This window comes from Sander lucioperca, chromosome 13, assembly GCF_008315115.2.
Source record: "Sander lucioperca isolate FBNREF2018 chromosome 13, SLUC_FBN_1.2, whole genome shotgun sequence".
NCBI classification, from domain to species: domain Eukaryota; kingdom Metazoa; phylum Chordata; class Actinopteri; order Perciformes; family Percidae; genus Sander; species Sander lucioperca.
This window is the reverse complement of record NC_050185.1, coordinates 20,019,556-20,035,398: the sequence shown is the minus strand read 5'-3', so window position 1 is coordinate 20,035,398 and position 15,843 is coordinate 20,019,556. Positions and strand designations below refer to the sequence as shown.

General features: G+C 39.8%; 1 protein-coding gene across 2 annotated transcripts in view; it reads left to right on the top strand.

The window, feature by feature from the left end:
- LOC116036993 (rho GTPase-activating protein 26) overlaps positions 1 to 15,843 on the top strand; it is a 101,009-nt gene that overhangs the window by 65,927 nt on the left and 19,239 nt on the right. For both annotated transcript variants that reach the window (XM_036008865.1, XM_031280702.2), the window contains 8 exons: positions 75 to 140; positions 1,513 to 1,587; positions 1,690 to 1,774; positions 4,117 to 4,175; positions 9,866 to 9,971; positions 11,861 to 12,020; positions 13,332 to 13,476; positions 14,772 to 14,955. In XM_036008865.1, coding sequence (XP_035864758.1) covers positions 75 to 140; positions 1,513 to 1,587; positions 1,690 to 1,774; positions 4,117 to 4,175; positions 9,866 to 9,971; positions 11,861 to 12,020; positions 13,332 to 13,476; positions 14,772 to 14,955 — 880 coding nt within the window. The remainder of the gene's footprint in view (positions 1 to 74; positions 141 to 1,512; positions 1,588 to 1,689; positions 1,775 to 4,116; positions 4,176 to 9,865; positions 9,972 to 11,860; positions 12,021 to 13,331; positions 13,477 to 14,771; positions 14,956 to 15,843) is intronic.

Sequence of the window (15,843 nt, the reverse complement as noted above, 5' to 3'; positions counted from 1 at the left end):
TATAGTCATATCTCAAAAATCAAATGCACTTCTTCTGACTCTGTAATCATCCTGTTTGTCTCCCTCTCCATCAGTGGCCCAGCTGGATGTGATTGGGTTCAACGTGATGAAAAAATTCATTTATGCAGTGGAGACTCGAGGTACAATGTTAACTCAGATTCTTGTCTGTGGATTTCCTGCTTCTTTAGTATGATGCACTCAGATCTGTACTTTTTATGTCCCACCACAGTGGTACACAGTCTAGTGGATTGATAAGCTTTTTGTTTTGGATTGTTGGTCAGACAACATAAGTTATTTGAAGAGGTCAACTTGGGCTTTCGAATACTTAATCAGCTATTTATTATTCACTATATTCTGACATTTTGTAGACCAAAAGATCATTCAAGAAGTCACTAATTTTAGTCCTAAATTAATACTACAAATCAGAAATTGTGAAACCCTTTGTAATGTAGACAGGATCTTTGAGTGGAGGATGTTTTTACACAAGAATTCCCTCTTATAAAAATGTATCTATGTATGTGTGTTGGAGCACCTTGTAATAGTGTGTTTGATGTATAACCAAACATATAACATATAAAATATAACACATTTTTATCCTTCATACTTTGAAAGTATATGAGTATGTAGTTCAAATGAATACCAACCATGAGTTATGTGGAGAGAAATACAGTATATTGACATGGATATATTAGCAAATTAATCATGACTTTAATGAGCTCATTAGGTGAATATTAGGATATTGATAACACCACAGTACATACAATATACCAAAAAAAAACATTACCATACATTTATGCACTATGTATACATACTATGTATATAGGTGACCAGCTATGCAGTGAGCTAAAATCAGTAAAGCTTTTACTGGAAGCTAATGTGAAACTGTATAAAACAGTATTGGACAACAAAGTCAATGACAGTAAAACAAAGTATCACCCGTGGAAAATCAACATTAAGTTCTATCTCCAGAGACTTCTTGGTAAGGTGTGTGCATGGTAGAAATAGAATTATTTACAATAACCTCAGCACATGTATGAACATAAACATGGAACAAAGAAAATGGATGTTGATAAATCAAATGTCAAGGCAAATGTACATGTACTTAGATGTTAAATCTACTTTTATTATACTGAAATGGTTTGTCATTTCAGTAATCCTTGCTCACTGTCCTGCTCTTGTTTCTCATGAAATGTATACTGAGTAATAGTCTTCCTACACCTTTTTAGATTCAGCAGTTTGATTTTCTGTGATGTCATATTAATTAACTTTGAGTTGTGTAAGTGTGTATTAATGCCTTCTTCCTGATGTTAAACCAGAAGTCTGCCTGTTTTTTTTTTACCAACACCATCTAGTTTAGGATTGATTGTAAGTGGATAAATTACCATTTGCTTGGTACATTTCTCTTGCTAATGTACTTTACCTTTTATCTTCAGTAATTTCAAATGCAGCAAGTGTACAATGCTTATGTAAGGAAGCACTGAGATTAAGAACGGGGTAACCTCTCTTCTCCAGGTATCGATGATCAGGGCTTGTACAGAATCGTTGGCGTCAACTCCAGAGTACAAAAACTACTAGGCCTCGCTATGGGTAAACACACACTCACACAAATTTAATCAAACTGAAAATAAAATATATGTTCTCTTCTGTAATATATATTTTTTTGTTTCTATCTTCATTTTTGTCCATCAGATCCTAAGACATGTGCTGATGTGGAGCTGGAAAACTCAGAGTGGGAGATCAAGACTATCACGAGTGCTATTAAGCACTATCTCAGGTTTGTGTAAAAGCTTAAAGAAATGCATATACAATATACAATATAAAACATAAAACAATCTATAGATGTAGATAATACAAAAGTAAACCATAAGTAAAAGTATTACTTATGACCCGACTAGAAGTGTGTGGTAGTATCTGTATTTTCAGGGGTGTAGCTAACTTCTGGGTCCTGTAAAAAGGCATTCTCTATGGGCCCCTCCCCACATCCACAACTATTCATTCTAGCATCTTTTTGGGTTCTCCTTACAAGAGGGCCCTGGGTACTCAGTCCCCTTTCCACCCCCACTCTGACGCCACTGTGCATCATCAGTGACCCTGTCCTCTGCCTGCATTTTGTCTTTTCTTTTTATTTTGGTCAGTTAGGACGTTTTGGGCTGTCAACAAAGAAAGAGCCTTTGGGCCCCATGTGGGTGTGTAACCCCCAGCCAATAACAGCCAGTAGGTTGTGCAGCCCCTTCTCATTTCCAGCTGCCGCTTTGCCGGCATCGACACACACGTTTAACTGACACAGACACACATAGAAACAGACAGGATGAAGCTCTGCATTCACTCTGCAGCAATGTGGCACCTTCCCACAGAGGTGTGTGTGTGTGTGTGTGTGTGTGTCTCTGTGTGTTTGTGCTTTAGAACATAACCACTGTAAAAAATAGCTTTTTATTCCTCTGATTCACTGCTTTTTTCACTGCTCCCTATCTTTATTCATTCTCTAGCTCGCTCGAACACTGCTGCGCCAACTTTCTGTGTGTTAACAAACAGTTAGGGATACTCATAACATAATATGCCTTTAAAGCAAGTTTATTGACATGCTTTTATATTATCGGCAAGAAGTCAAATATCTTTGACTGTATTATTGCATGTCTCATATAGCTTTCTCATTTAGAGTTTGGTCAACGTAAAGCCCCAATAAAGTCAGCAAAAAAGTCCCTAAGCCATCGTAGACTTTAGTAGATCAAGCAAAACAAATATCACATTTTTACAACAACCTTTTTCACAGCCCGAATATGAAAACTCTTTCTAATAGGGATGTCCCGATCAGGTTTTTTTGCCCTCGAGTCAGAGTCCGAGTCATTTGATTTTGAGTATCTACCAATACCGAGTCCCGATCCGATACTTCTATAATAATTCAATTTTATAATACCTCCAGACCGCAGACATACTCGCGCTTTCCACTTCAAGCTGCTTCCGTCTTCTACTTTGCCGGCATTTAACCAATAGCGTCTCTGCAACAAAGTGATGTCATGCCGCACGCGTTGCTGTTTCTGTGTGGAGTCAAAAGGGTCTAATTCTGTGCCACCGCATAACTATAGATGTGTTAAAAAATAATTAGAATATATATACATATATATCCGAGTCCTGATCGGGAGGTAACGTCCGATTCTGGTCGAGTCTGAAACCACGTGATCGGGCCCGATTTCCAATCACGTGATCGGATCTGGACATCCCTACTTTCTAATGGTAACAGGATTGCTAGTAGGACTTTTTACATGTTTACACATGTAAAAAGTGTACACATGTACAGTTATTCTTCCATTGTATGGTGGAACGGAGGCACTTAGCTCCAATGCAAATCGCTGATTTCTGTCTCTTGTATAAAACATCTTAGGCCTGGATCCACCTCAATACATTGTTAATTTTCCAGTTTTCTAAGCCAGTATTTGCTTGTTAAGCCTACTTTTTTTTCTTTTTTCTTCCACTTATTACACAGTATTTACACAGTTGAACACAATCATACGTGCCCAGTACAACTCTAGCCGTATCTGCTGGTCACTGACTGTATAACAGTCTATGGTTAAATTACTTCCTTTTTTTTCTCAACAATTGGTAATGAGGGAAGGATCAGGATTGTGGGAGGCCAGGAATAGGCGGCTAAGTAGAAGGAGAAACATATGAAGGGAAAGAGAGGAGTAGTGGTGTTCAAGCTGTGCATCTGAATAGATCTACACTGTGCACAACACAAACACAGAGCTAAACAAACATTTATACATACACACACACACACACACACACACACACACGTAATTCATTAGCACATAAATGGACAGCTTCAAAGAGAGTGGCTATCCACGCACTTATACACACACACACCACACGTACACACATTAACAGCATTAGGACCTCAGGTCAGGCCTCATTGAGAACCAAGAGTCATTACACTCCTCAGGCAGAAGTGATGAACTGATATCCAGCTGTGAAAGCTGGCATGTTGGAGATAAAAGACGAGAAGGAGAACATAGTTAGATGAGTTCTCATCCAGAACTGTCCAGATTCATTGATTTTCGCAAAGCTCCATTTTCCAAGCTGACATTCTCCACCTGACGTCTCCGTCTTCTGTGTTTCCAGAGTGCTGCCCGGACCTCTCATGACATACCAGTACCAGAGGAGCTTCATCAAAGCAGCCAGTGAGTTTTTTTTCCCTTTTTATGTGTCTTATTTGCCTATCAAATGTGAGTTCAATCAGAAGAATATAAAACAGACTCTCTTGCAGTTTGAGGTTGTTTGATTCCCACTGATGTTATCCATATGAAAACACTGCAAACAGCTATTCTAAGACCACCTCTGATTAAAAAAACATATACTGTAGTGAATAACGGACCATACGGTTTACATGGAGTGCTTGCAGCAAACTGCTAAGCAGGAGAATCCTTAAGTCCTTTGGTCTGTTGAGTCATATCATGTTGATACAGTATGTGAAGTTTTTAATGGATTAAAGATGGGTTAGAGTTTTTTTTTTCATTTTTGTAATACTTCAGACAGTGATTTGTTGTCTATTCGTTCCTCTCAAAATAAATGTCTGTTTAAAGCAATTTCTTAAACATTCCTCCTTGGTTTAATTCGGAGAATGACAAACATATCATATGAATCGTCTTGTGACTGAGGCCATGATTTCCTGTTAAACCAGTTACAAATAGATGGTTCACCTACTGGGATAACAGGGCACCCACTGTGCCACCATGTCCCCTCTGTCTGTCCTGTCTGCTCTGGTAGCTTTTTGTTGTCTTGGGTACACAGTATGTTACTGACCTTCTGTGAAGTGTTTTTAGTTTGTACACAATATGTATAAGTGATTCATATTCCCTAATGAAGGGGAAAAGCCTCTTCAACTGATTTAAAAGTGACAACCTAATGAAAGTGTCTTGAGCTTTGTTGGGTTAAACAGCCGCTGCAAAATCTCTTTTTTCACCAGCACCTGATGGGTGTGGTGTATTGAGTCAGGATACATAACTTCATTTTCAAGAAACACTCAGCTGTCTTAAAGACAAATTGCCTACACTCTCCCAACAGTCACTGCAATCATTTCAGTGTATTTTATTCTTGTCATGTGGCTCATAGGCTACAAAAAACCTTTACAAGCACTTATTGATTTAGACCACAAAAAAGAGACTTTGCATGATGACTCTTCACAGCAGAATGTAATAGTTTCTATTCCAAGTTTTGTTTGGCCTTGTTTGATGTAGTTTATTTAGGCCTGATTAGCCTGGCTTCGTATAGTCTGGTCCATTTTCGTGTAGCTATTGTATCTGCCTTTTACAGAATTTTTGAAAATTGGTCTTATTCTAATGAGCCCAGGTGCAGTTAAATCTAGTCCGGTCCAGTCTGGTCTGCTTTGTTACAGGATGTGTCAGTGACTTTGTTTGCTTTGTTTGTCGGTAGCTAAGCTTCTAGAAAGCCGAGCTGACAGGGGAAGGAACTCCAGGAAATTACTGTATGTCTCTGGCAACACTACCAGGAAATGGTTCCATATTGAGGCCAACTGGAGAGAAAATAAGAAAACTGGGTTAAAGTGTGTATTGGGAGAAAGCGTGGCAGTTAAGAATGCCAAGGTAGCTGGTTTGATACTAACTTGGACCACTAATGCTATAATGCATTCATGGTTTTGTAATAATCATAAACTATGTCACATGCTTGCCAACTATTTAAATAAGTTTACAGATTTATAGTCTTTCCTTATGTTTAACTTCTTCCCTCTCCTTTTCCTCTGCCATTCATTGGTTTCTGTTTATGTGGGTGTTTGCATTTGCACGTCATAAATTTGAGGGTGAATGCATATGTGCAGAATGCGTGTCTGCTTGTGTGAGTATGCTTTTGTATTTTTTCCAAGGTGGAATTTTGCAGAAGCAGCAGGGTGTTTTGAGGACAGCGTCCTTGGTTGAACTCCCTCTTTCAGCTCTTCCCTTTCTCCTCCTCTCTTTCACGCATCCTCTCCAGCTCCTCCCACCACCCTGTTCGCGAACCTTATCTTCCCCCTCCTCCTCCTCTGGTTTCGTCTCGGCTTACTCTCTCCCATCCTGTGCTAATCTCGTTTTAGATATCTGGTTTTAAATATCTGGTTTAAACGGCGAGCTTAGAGTTTTCAGGTTTGTTGGGTCAAACAACAGCTGCAAAACTTTCCTCTTTTTATTCTTCTTTACCAGCACCTGATTGGTATGGTGTAAATCAGTCAGGGTAAATAATTTTGTTTAAAAAAAAATACTCAGCTGTCTTGAAGACAGATTGCCTAAACTCTCCAACAGTCACTGCAATCATATCAGTGTATTTGATTTTTCTCATGTGGCTCCTAGGTTACAAAATTGAGTTTTTGCAGCAATAACTGATTTAGACCATGAAATAGAGACTTTGAGAGAAAGGCGAGGTGTATGGAGAGGAATGCCACCTGGATTTCAGATAGCTGCATAAGGCATGTACCAGCAAGAAAGCACACACAGTAATTATTCTGTCACCAATCGTTAGGTTATGCTTGAAGTATCTCTTACTCATTAATTCATAATTTTTCTCCTTATATTTCACATTTATTTCCTCCATTTTCATACTCCGTCTCCTATCTGACATTTTCACTAGTATGAATTGCCTGAATTCCTTCCACTTGCTTTTCATTTGGCTTTATTTTTCACTGCTGTGAGGTGAAGATTTTTTTGTAAAGATACTAAAAAGCTGGACCAAACATTATTCACTTTTATATACTGTAAGTTTAGCTTCATAAAGTCCTTAAATGAAATAGATGAAAGGATGAGCGATGATACAGGGGTGAAAGATGATCACCGTGAGTTTGATATGAAGCCAATGTAAAGTTTGACATTGAGAGTCTTACCTGCATAACACATATTTCACAGGCTTCAAAATATCCTATCCCTCTTTACAAGCAGCCAAGCTGACAAAAAAACAGTACCATGTCAGTCTCCTTGTTAAACAAGTAACGAGATGGATCAGGAGTTTTCCTATTTTACCCTCTGTTATCAAAACATGGGTTTTTGTTTTCCATCCATCCATCCACCCATTCATTTTCTGCTGCTTATCTTTGTTATCTTTAACTTTGCCTCCTGGCTTTATCTCTATATTCAATAGACACACATGAGATTGATATTGATCATGACATCTAATTCTCTGCAATAAAGCAGATAAGCATATTTCCCAAAATGTTGAATGAATCACAGAATTTATGAATGAATGTGTTTAATATAATTAATGACAAATTATCTGTTTGTGTTTGACCGACATGTAGCATCTACATACTGATCTTTGTCCATCACATCAAATTGTGACTATCATTTTAAAAACAAATCTCAGCTTCCTTGGTAATAGGACACCTTGATACAAAAGATAAAATGAATGTAAATTAAAAATGACATCATGGGTTAATCATATTTCATTTACCTGTTTATCTCTCTCCTGGTATTTGGTAGGCTTTAGTGGGAGTTAATTCCAGAACCTGGTGTGATTGGAACATTATGTCAGGGATGAAAACCAGTTGAATTTCTCTTTAAATTCCCTTCTGGATAGAATGAAGAAATCTTCAAAAGTGGTAAACTTGGTTTTCTGAAAAATGGATACATACATTGCTGTGCATGCATGTACCATATTAGGTTTGAAGGAAGAAAAGAATGTGTGCTTTAGCATAATGTGTGGTGGACACCAGAGAATGCATAATAGGGAATGATGAGTGTTGCTGTTTTAATGTGTTTGCATCTGTTTGGAGGCATATATGGGTGCCATGGACATGTACATGCATGTGGATGTTATAAGTATTTAGTGTTTATTTGTGTGTTTGACTGACTGGTTACATGTTTTTGTTAAAAGTTTGTCTGCGTGCATCTGCGAAATTATATCATCTGCATTTATGTGTGTATTTGAAAATATTTGGTCTATATTCACTGTATATTTGAGTATTGGTGTGGGTATGTCTAAGCGAATGTATTGCTTGGCGCTGACAGCCAGGGCGCGAGGGCTGATCTAGTGTGCGTCTGCTGTCATCTCTCAATCGACTGGCTCCGCAGCCATGATTTATTATTGTCATCCATCAAGAACAGGTTCCTCTGCCTGCTTGCATGTGTGTCTGCCCTGCATGTCTACCTGTTAATCACCAGGACACAGATTCCCACTTTGCAACTGAGTTAAACACTCAGTGACTAAAACTACCTTTTCATTTGTCTCTGACTTCATCACTCTCTGCTGTCTCCCTCTCTTGTAAAAAATAAATGATCTTTCAGTCTATGTTACGAGTGTTATAAATTACTTTATAATTGTAATCACATAAACCCTGATTCAAACCTTAAGCATAAGTCTGGTGATATATTTTTCTTATTGTCAACATATCCAATGAAAAGACTAAAACAAGTCTGTCCCTAGCCTTGTGTAGCCAGACCTATCTCCACAGTGCTGCACCCATTATCGTTCTGGTATAGAGGGAAAAAACAAAATTGGCTGCTACTGAAGATGTAAGATCCAGTACTTTAACGGTACTCTTATTGGTTATTTTTGTTCTTTTTTAAATGAAAAGAACATAATTAACATTGCTTTTCTTTCTTATAACCCTTGATTGTACCATTTAGTTAACTCTGTGTGGGCTCTAGGCTGCTAGCATGCATACCATACATGAAGCATAGCGTAAGTTCTGGCAGGTCACGGAGTCAAGCTTGGCTATTATCTCAGCTCATAGCTGACAGTTCCTAAGCCAGCACACCAGCTGATGGCTCAGCTGAATCCATCTTTTGATTGGATTTCCAAATTGCGCGCTCTATTTAAACTGCTTTTCCCAGCGTACCTTGCTGCATCTCTGCTAGCTCTTGCAACCCACCTCCACCCCAGCTCCTCCTTTTAAATTGATGTTGTCTGACTTAATCAATGTCGTGTCTCTGTCATTAATGCTGCTCTTTTCCGTACCCTATGGGGATCCTGCATTGCTGCTCTCCCGGCTTAAGGCTTTCCATACATGCACATGTAAGGGAAGGGAGGTGTGCTCTCCCTGCCTCATGCTTTCTACATATGCACGTGGAAGAGCGGGGAGGCCCCAGAACAGAGCCATACCGCCAAATACAAATTGAAGATGAATGAACCTATTTTGACAAAGTGGTCCTGACTGAACTGAGGTGGATGGGTCAACGAGAGAACACTACGAGCTAGGCATTCGAAAACTGTGCATTTCTCCGCCAGTATGTGATGCACTTTCGCTAGCCATTTGCCCTAACATGCAAAACACGTGTTGCCCTTGTGACAATGAGCATTGTCATCATTGACCCTTTTGAAGTGTAACCAGACTTGTGAGCAAATTCTCTCCGCCATTGCCAGTAAAAGCTGTGTGTGTCTGTGTCTGTCTGGGGCCCGTTTATTAAGAGGTTTCGGTACCTATCCCTACAGACAATACTTTTTTAGTAAGATCAGTTCATTGTTGGTTTTTGTGATTTCATATTTATTGACAATAGGAAAAATCAAGAATATTGCCAGCCTAGTCCTTCACACCTTGAGTGATGACATTAATATATGTGCTATAGCTATGAAGACCTCTGCATAATTGAGCCACTGAATCTGAGTGATACTTACCTCATAAAAATGCTTACATGCTTACAAAGTTTGACTTTCTGTATGTGTCTACACCAAAGTTTTGCAAATGTCTTTGTGTCTAATGACCAGTTGTTATAGTATCATCTTTGTAATAAACAGACTGGTTGCATTTCAGGAAAAAGACACTTTAGTTTACCTAGTGTTTCTGCTCCTTACATGTACTGTATGTGTCAATGAAAAAGTAATCGAATGTGACACTCTGAAGTCTTTGTCTTCAACAGTCTCTCTCTCTGTCTTCATATCTGTCTTTGTCCAGAGTTGGACAACCAAGAGGCCAGAGTGACAGAGATCCATGCCCTGGTGCACCGGCTGCCTGAGAAGAACAGACAGATGCTGGAGCTGCTTATAAAACACCTGGCAACGTAGGTGGAGATGTCACGCACATGGACAGCTGTAGTCATTCATTATGCTGTATCAAATATTGTGCACTTAAAATAACAGCACAGTATTTAAATTTAGCAGGTTCTATGTAATGCATAGGGAACTCTCTTCTCTCCTTTTCTCTCATTCCCTCTCCTCTTCTCTCATTCCCTCTCCTCTTTCTCCATCCACATTGCTGTTATACTCCTCATCTTTATTGTTGTTGTTGTTGTTGTCGTCGTCGTCGTCGATCATCATCGGGGAGGATTAGGGCTCTGTATAATAATAATAATAATAATGATGTATACTTTATTAATCCTGCAAGGGGAAATTACAATGTTTTCACCCTGTTGTTACTACACACAGGCCTGAATTACACACACATGCTTAGTACCTATACATGCATTAATGGAGAGATGTCAGAGTGATGGAGCTGCCCATGGAAAGGCGCCCAGAGCAGTTGGGGGATCGGTGCCTTGCTCAAGAACACCTTGGCAGTGCCCAGGAGGTGAACTGGCACCTCTCCAGCTAGCCATACTTTGGTCCGTATGGGGACTTGAACCAGTAACCCTCCGGTTCCCAACCCAACTCCCTACTGACTGAGCTACTGCCACCCCAAGCGCTCTCTCTCTCTTGACTGCATGTATTAAGACAGTGTGTTCTGAAAAATAGAAACCCATTCAGGCTAAATCTATTTCCCAACTTATCCTTTGAAAGGAACGCAGGGTTCATGGTTAGGTGCTTTCTGTGGAAGCCAGGAAGTGTAGAAGCTACTATGGCCGCAGTCCAATAGGAATTGGGTGATTTGCAGGTTTACAAGGTTTTAACAGGTCCCCATATTTAGGGTAAAACTGGGCCATACATTTTGTTTTACTTATAACTTTTGTTTTAATGGGATTTAAATGACTATATTTCAATCAAGCAGGCCCTAACTTCACACCGGAATAAAGTCATTGGTGCTGTTTAAACTATTTTACTGTATATGTAACACACACCAACAAAAACGTTTCCAACTAATTGAGCCCAGTTTTAACCTAGATGACCTTTGACCTGTAAGTCAACAAATCAGTGCTTACTGGTAGATAATAATATGCTACTCACCCCTGATTAGAACTCAATGTTTTTCTCAAGGACATTTCAGCAGCGCAACTGCTGATGAGCACTCCAGATGATTAAGTTCAACAAATTAGTCACAAGATCTGCAAAGATCTCATATTTTTGTATGAAGGCCATCCCCTGACAATTGCCTCTTTTTCTCCCAGGACTTCCACTCCCACCTTTGTCTCTGTCTTTTATACTGTACATAAGCAACAATATACTGTATAGACAAGAACATTTGTGAATCTCTGAGTCTGTAGATTACATAACCACAAGCTGCTGCAGCCCATAAGCTAAAAAGTAGGGCATGGCACAGTTGGCTTATGTGCAATTATTCCTCTAATGCAGCTGACTGGCATTGTGTTTTTACTCAAAATGCCCATCTAAGCCCTCTGGCTTTGTGGGGCTTTTCTTCAACAGCAGCAGCATGATATAATGTGCGACAAATGGGACATCAGCCATGTGTATACAACATGTAGGCGAGCGTGAAATCGGGTAATCTGAAGACATGCACGTTTTTACCTGGGCTTAGTGCATTACACCTACCGGCTGTCATCTATGTCATCATCACTGGCTTATGGGTTGAATGGCTGGAGCACAATAAACACACCTTAGCTCTCTGTCTACTAAACTGAACCAACAACAGTAAATCCTACCTAATGCTACCCATAGTTAGAATGTTCAGTTTGTGTTGAAACTGTATTGCTTTATACAGAGAGGTGTTCTGTTATTTAGCATGTACTCGTTGATATGAATGGGACACACTAACTCTCTGTCTACCCCCCCTTAACAGTGTGGCTAATCACCACCAGCAGAACCTGATGACCATCGCCAATCTGGGTGTGGTCTTCGGTCCAACTCTGCTCCGCCCACAGGAGGAGACAGTGGCAGCCATCATGGACATCAAGTTCCAGAACATTGTAGTAGAGATCCTTATAGAGCACCATGAGAAGGTAAGAGGGAATAGGCGTGTGTACGTATACAAATGAGTAACGTAAGCAACAGAGTTTGGTGATGTGGTTGAGGATTAAATTAATCCCTTGGCTTTGTCAAGGGGATTAGTTTATGCATTTAAACAATGAATGCACCTAACTATTTATATCTGAAATAGCACATGCTACAAACACACATGATCAGCCAGTGAAGGAAACAAACGATCAGACACACACACAAACCTTTGTAGGTTTTATGTGATCCTGCTTATGACATTTTATTGTGTTTTTCTGCAACCAAAACAACAAATCCAGTGTGTTGAAATGGGTTCTCCAGCACTCCAATCTGTTTTTTCCTCAATTTTTCTTCTTGAGTGGAGTTTAGGGTGTGGGGCTGGCTAAAAAGTCGAGAAAAAAAAGGCAATGACAGATGAATGGATGGTAAAATGATTACATTTGACTTAGGCTGAAATAACAGACTAACACACAGATCAGCATTACTAGAAAAAAAACATAGAGATACATAATTGACAAAGAGCAAAACAACTTGAAACAGTGCAGTATATTTTTATCACAGCATGGGATGTTCTGCATCTTGCATAATTGTGCTTCAGGGATTAGAAATAAATGTCACCAATGTTACTGCATATGTCATTATTCCCACTTAAAAGAAGTTGTATACACAGCAGCAAGCAGCTTTGTCACTATGTTAAATAGAGTCTAAGCTGCAAAGGTTGAAATTTAGTGGTATGAATCCAGGAATTTATATATATATATATATATATATATATATATATATAAATTTCAGGAGCTACATTAGCCAGCTCTGACTGAGGGATCCAGAGGTGTTCCCAGGCCAGGGTGGAGATATAATGTCTAATTATATCTAAGGCCTCCTCCCAGCTGGACGTGCCTGGAAGACCTCCCTAGGGAGGTGCCCAGGGGACATCCTTACCAGATGCCCAAACCACCTTAGCTGGCTCCTTTCAACGCAAAACAGCAGCAGCTCTACTCCGAGTTGACTGAACTTCTCACCCTATCTCTACCCTCTCAGCCTCTAGACAGGCTGTGTATCAAATCACAGTCTTGCATATTGTTGCATGGGTGTACATGCGTTTTTTTTCTTACATTTAGGCACAACATTGTGATCACTGTTTCTGTCTTAAATGCATTAATATAAGCCACATTTTCCTGCAGTTGCATATGAGCCCATACCTTGCTTGACGGCAACAGCAAGAACATGCTGTACACATGTTTAATGGAGTAAAATGTATATATTGTTTCTTTGGTTATACTCACACACATAACAGACTGTCTGTCTTGTTTGTGCAGATATTCAGGGACGTGCCGATTTCTGTAGGCGTTCCGACCAACATGCAGCTCAACCTGTCCAGGAGGACAAGCACCGAGAGCAAAGCCCCGTCCTGCAGCGAGAGGCCGCTCACACTCTTCCACACACCAACACATTCCCAGAAAGGTGAGCTGAACCACCTAATTTACCTGATAAAAAGAATCAAATGTATTGATTGTTTTCCTTCCCTAATTTGTTTTTTCATTTGCTCACACCTGCTATGTTTTGCTATATGGTAAGGTGCTTTGAGAGAAAAAAGACCTATAACCACCACTTTTTGTTTAAAAATCTTTAACAATAAGCTGTCAGTGGTCAGTATTGCAGACTGCAGAGAGGATTATTGGGACTAAGCTTCCTTCCATGGACACAATATACACACAGCGATGCCGGAAAAGAGAGAGCATCATTAGACTCACTCCACCCAGTTCACTCTCTGCTCAGACAAAAAACACTGCACATACAGACTCCGACACAGCAGAGCAGACAGTATCACTACACATAAAACACGGTTCTGCAACAGTTTTTTCCCTGCCACAGTCAGACTGATGGCAAAAACAAAACACTGAACAATTCACTGTGATTAAATGTGCAATAATCCTCCAGAGTTTTTGCGTTCTTTTGTATAATATCTAAGTTATCTTATTTTATTTTAATTTATTTATCTTGTATAAACTATTTATTTTATTTTAGTCGTGTGCTTTTCTTTGCCCTTAAAGCAACACCAAAAATTCTTTTGTACCTTAAAATAATGTTTCCAAAATCGTTTCAGTGGTTCATCAACTCGTAACAGGGTGAACGGCACTTCTGCATTCGCTTTGCGGCCCTCTATCGGCTATAACCGCACTATGCAAGTTTGCCAGATCGGGTAGCTGATCTGTAGTTCGAGTGAGACATACGACAGCAGTAATGGACAATTCCGCTTCCAACCTGTAGGGGGACCGAAGAGGAAAAGTGCTTTAGTGTTGCTTTAACTCAAAGAGCCTGCACAAGAATTCCTATTTGCCTGGACTTTTTGTGTATGCACAAATAACAAATAAAAATCTTGAATATTGAATCTCTTGCTTTGAATCAGTTAGCTAATAATCAGAGAGAGTGGTCAACAGATGTATGGTTTTACAACAGGAAAAGGCATGTCAGTATAAAAGCCCACCAAGAGCCTGGGTCTGTCCGAGGTTTCTGCCTAAAAGGAAGTTTTTCCTTGCCAACTTTGCACTAAATGCTTGCTCTTGGGGGAATTATTAGAATTGTTGGGTCTTTGTAAATTATAGTGTGGTCTAGACCTAGTCTATCTGTAAAGTGTCTTGAGAATACATTAATCATTGTTATGATTTGATTCTATAAATACAATTGAATTGAATTGAAAAGTGGCTTTTTTGCCTGAAGAATCCAAAGACCCTGTAAATCTTTCACTATTCTTGTAGGTGAAAAGAAGAACAGTGTTGTCAACACCACAGTCGCTGAGCTGCAGCAGCCGGTTTCCTCCTCTACCAACTGTAACAGCAGCAGCAGTAGCAGCAGCGGCGGTAGCCAAGGTCGAACCCCGAGACACAGCCTGACCAGCAACGATGGAGAGCAGGACACCCGGCAGATCCGGCCCAGCTCACTGTAAGTGATTATGAATCTGGAGATACTGTAGGCCCTATTTGTTGGACCCATTTGTTTATACAGAGACATACATGCAAACATGAACTTTAAATACAATCACAAATACAACACATTGGTTCAAGAACGTACACACGCACTTTTTTCCATGCTCACAGAAATTCATAGGAGTACATGAGCACATACACACACGTTAGCACACATAGGTGCATATGTGGCAGCTAACAGCTTAGAGAAGCAGTCTCGTGACTGGCAGGTTGTCGGTTTAAATCCCAAAAGCGTCTGGAAAACCTTTGCAGATTAATTAACAGGGGTAAACACACGCCTGCACATGGAATTCACAGCGACATGAGGCTGAGCACGCACACATACAGTACAGGCTGCCATCGTGGGATTGCCTGTCCCATCCCATCATGTTGTTTCTACAAGCCACTTTGGCATTGACATACACTTTGTTAGATCAAGAGAAGATACACACTACCAATCATCTCATTTACTGACTTAAGAGTGACAGACCTTTGAGTACAGCCTGTTACCAAAACAACTACTTTTCCTTTACTCTCTCACTCTTCTTCATGTTTATTCTTTTAAACCTCTTACTTGCAGATAGTTACTGAATTACATCCAGCTTTTGTTTATGTACTTACCTCTAGATGTGATGTGTGTGACACTGTTATGTATTGCTCTGTGTCTGTTCAGTAATGGGATCCCCCTCTGGAAATTTGCTCTGTCACTGATGAGGACATAAGGTCCTAATCTGACTGACGTGATCAATAAAAGCAACATGTTTGAACATCCACCACACTGGTAGCAATCAATTCAAGTCATTCACTTAGTGAAAGTAGATATATGTTGTGTGTGGAGTTCTTTTTTCTTTCTACAGTGTTAGCA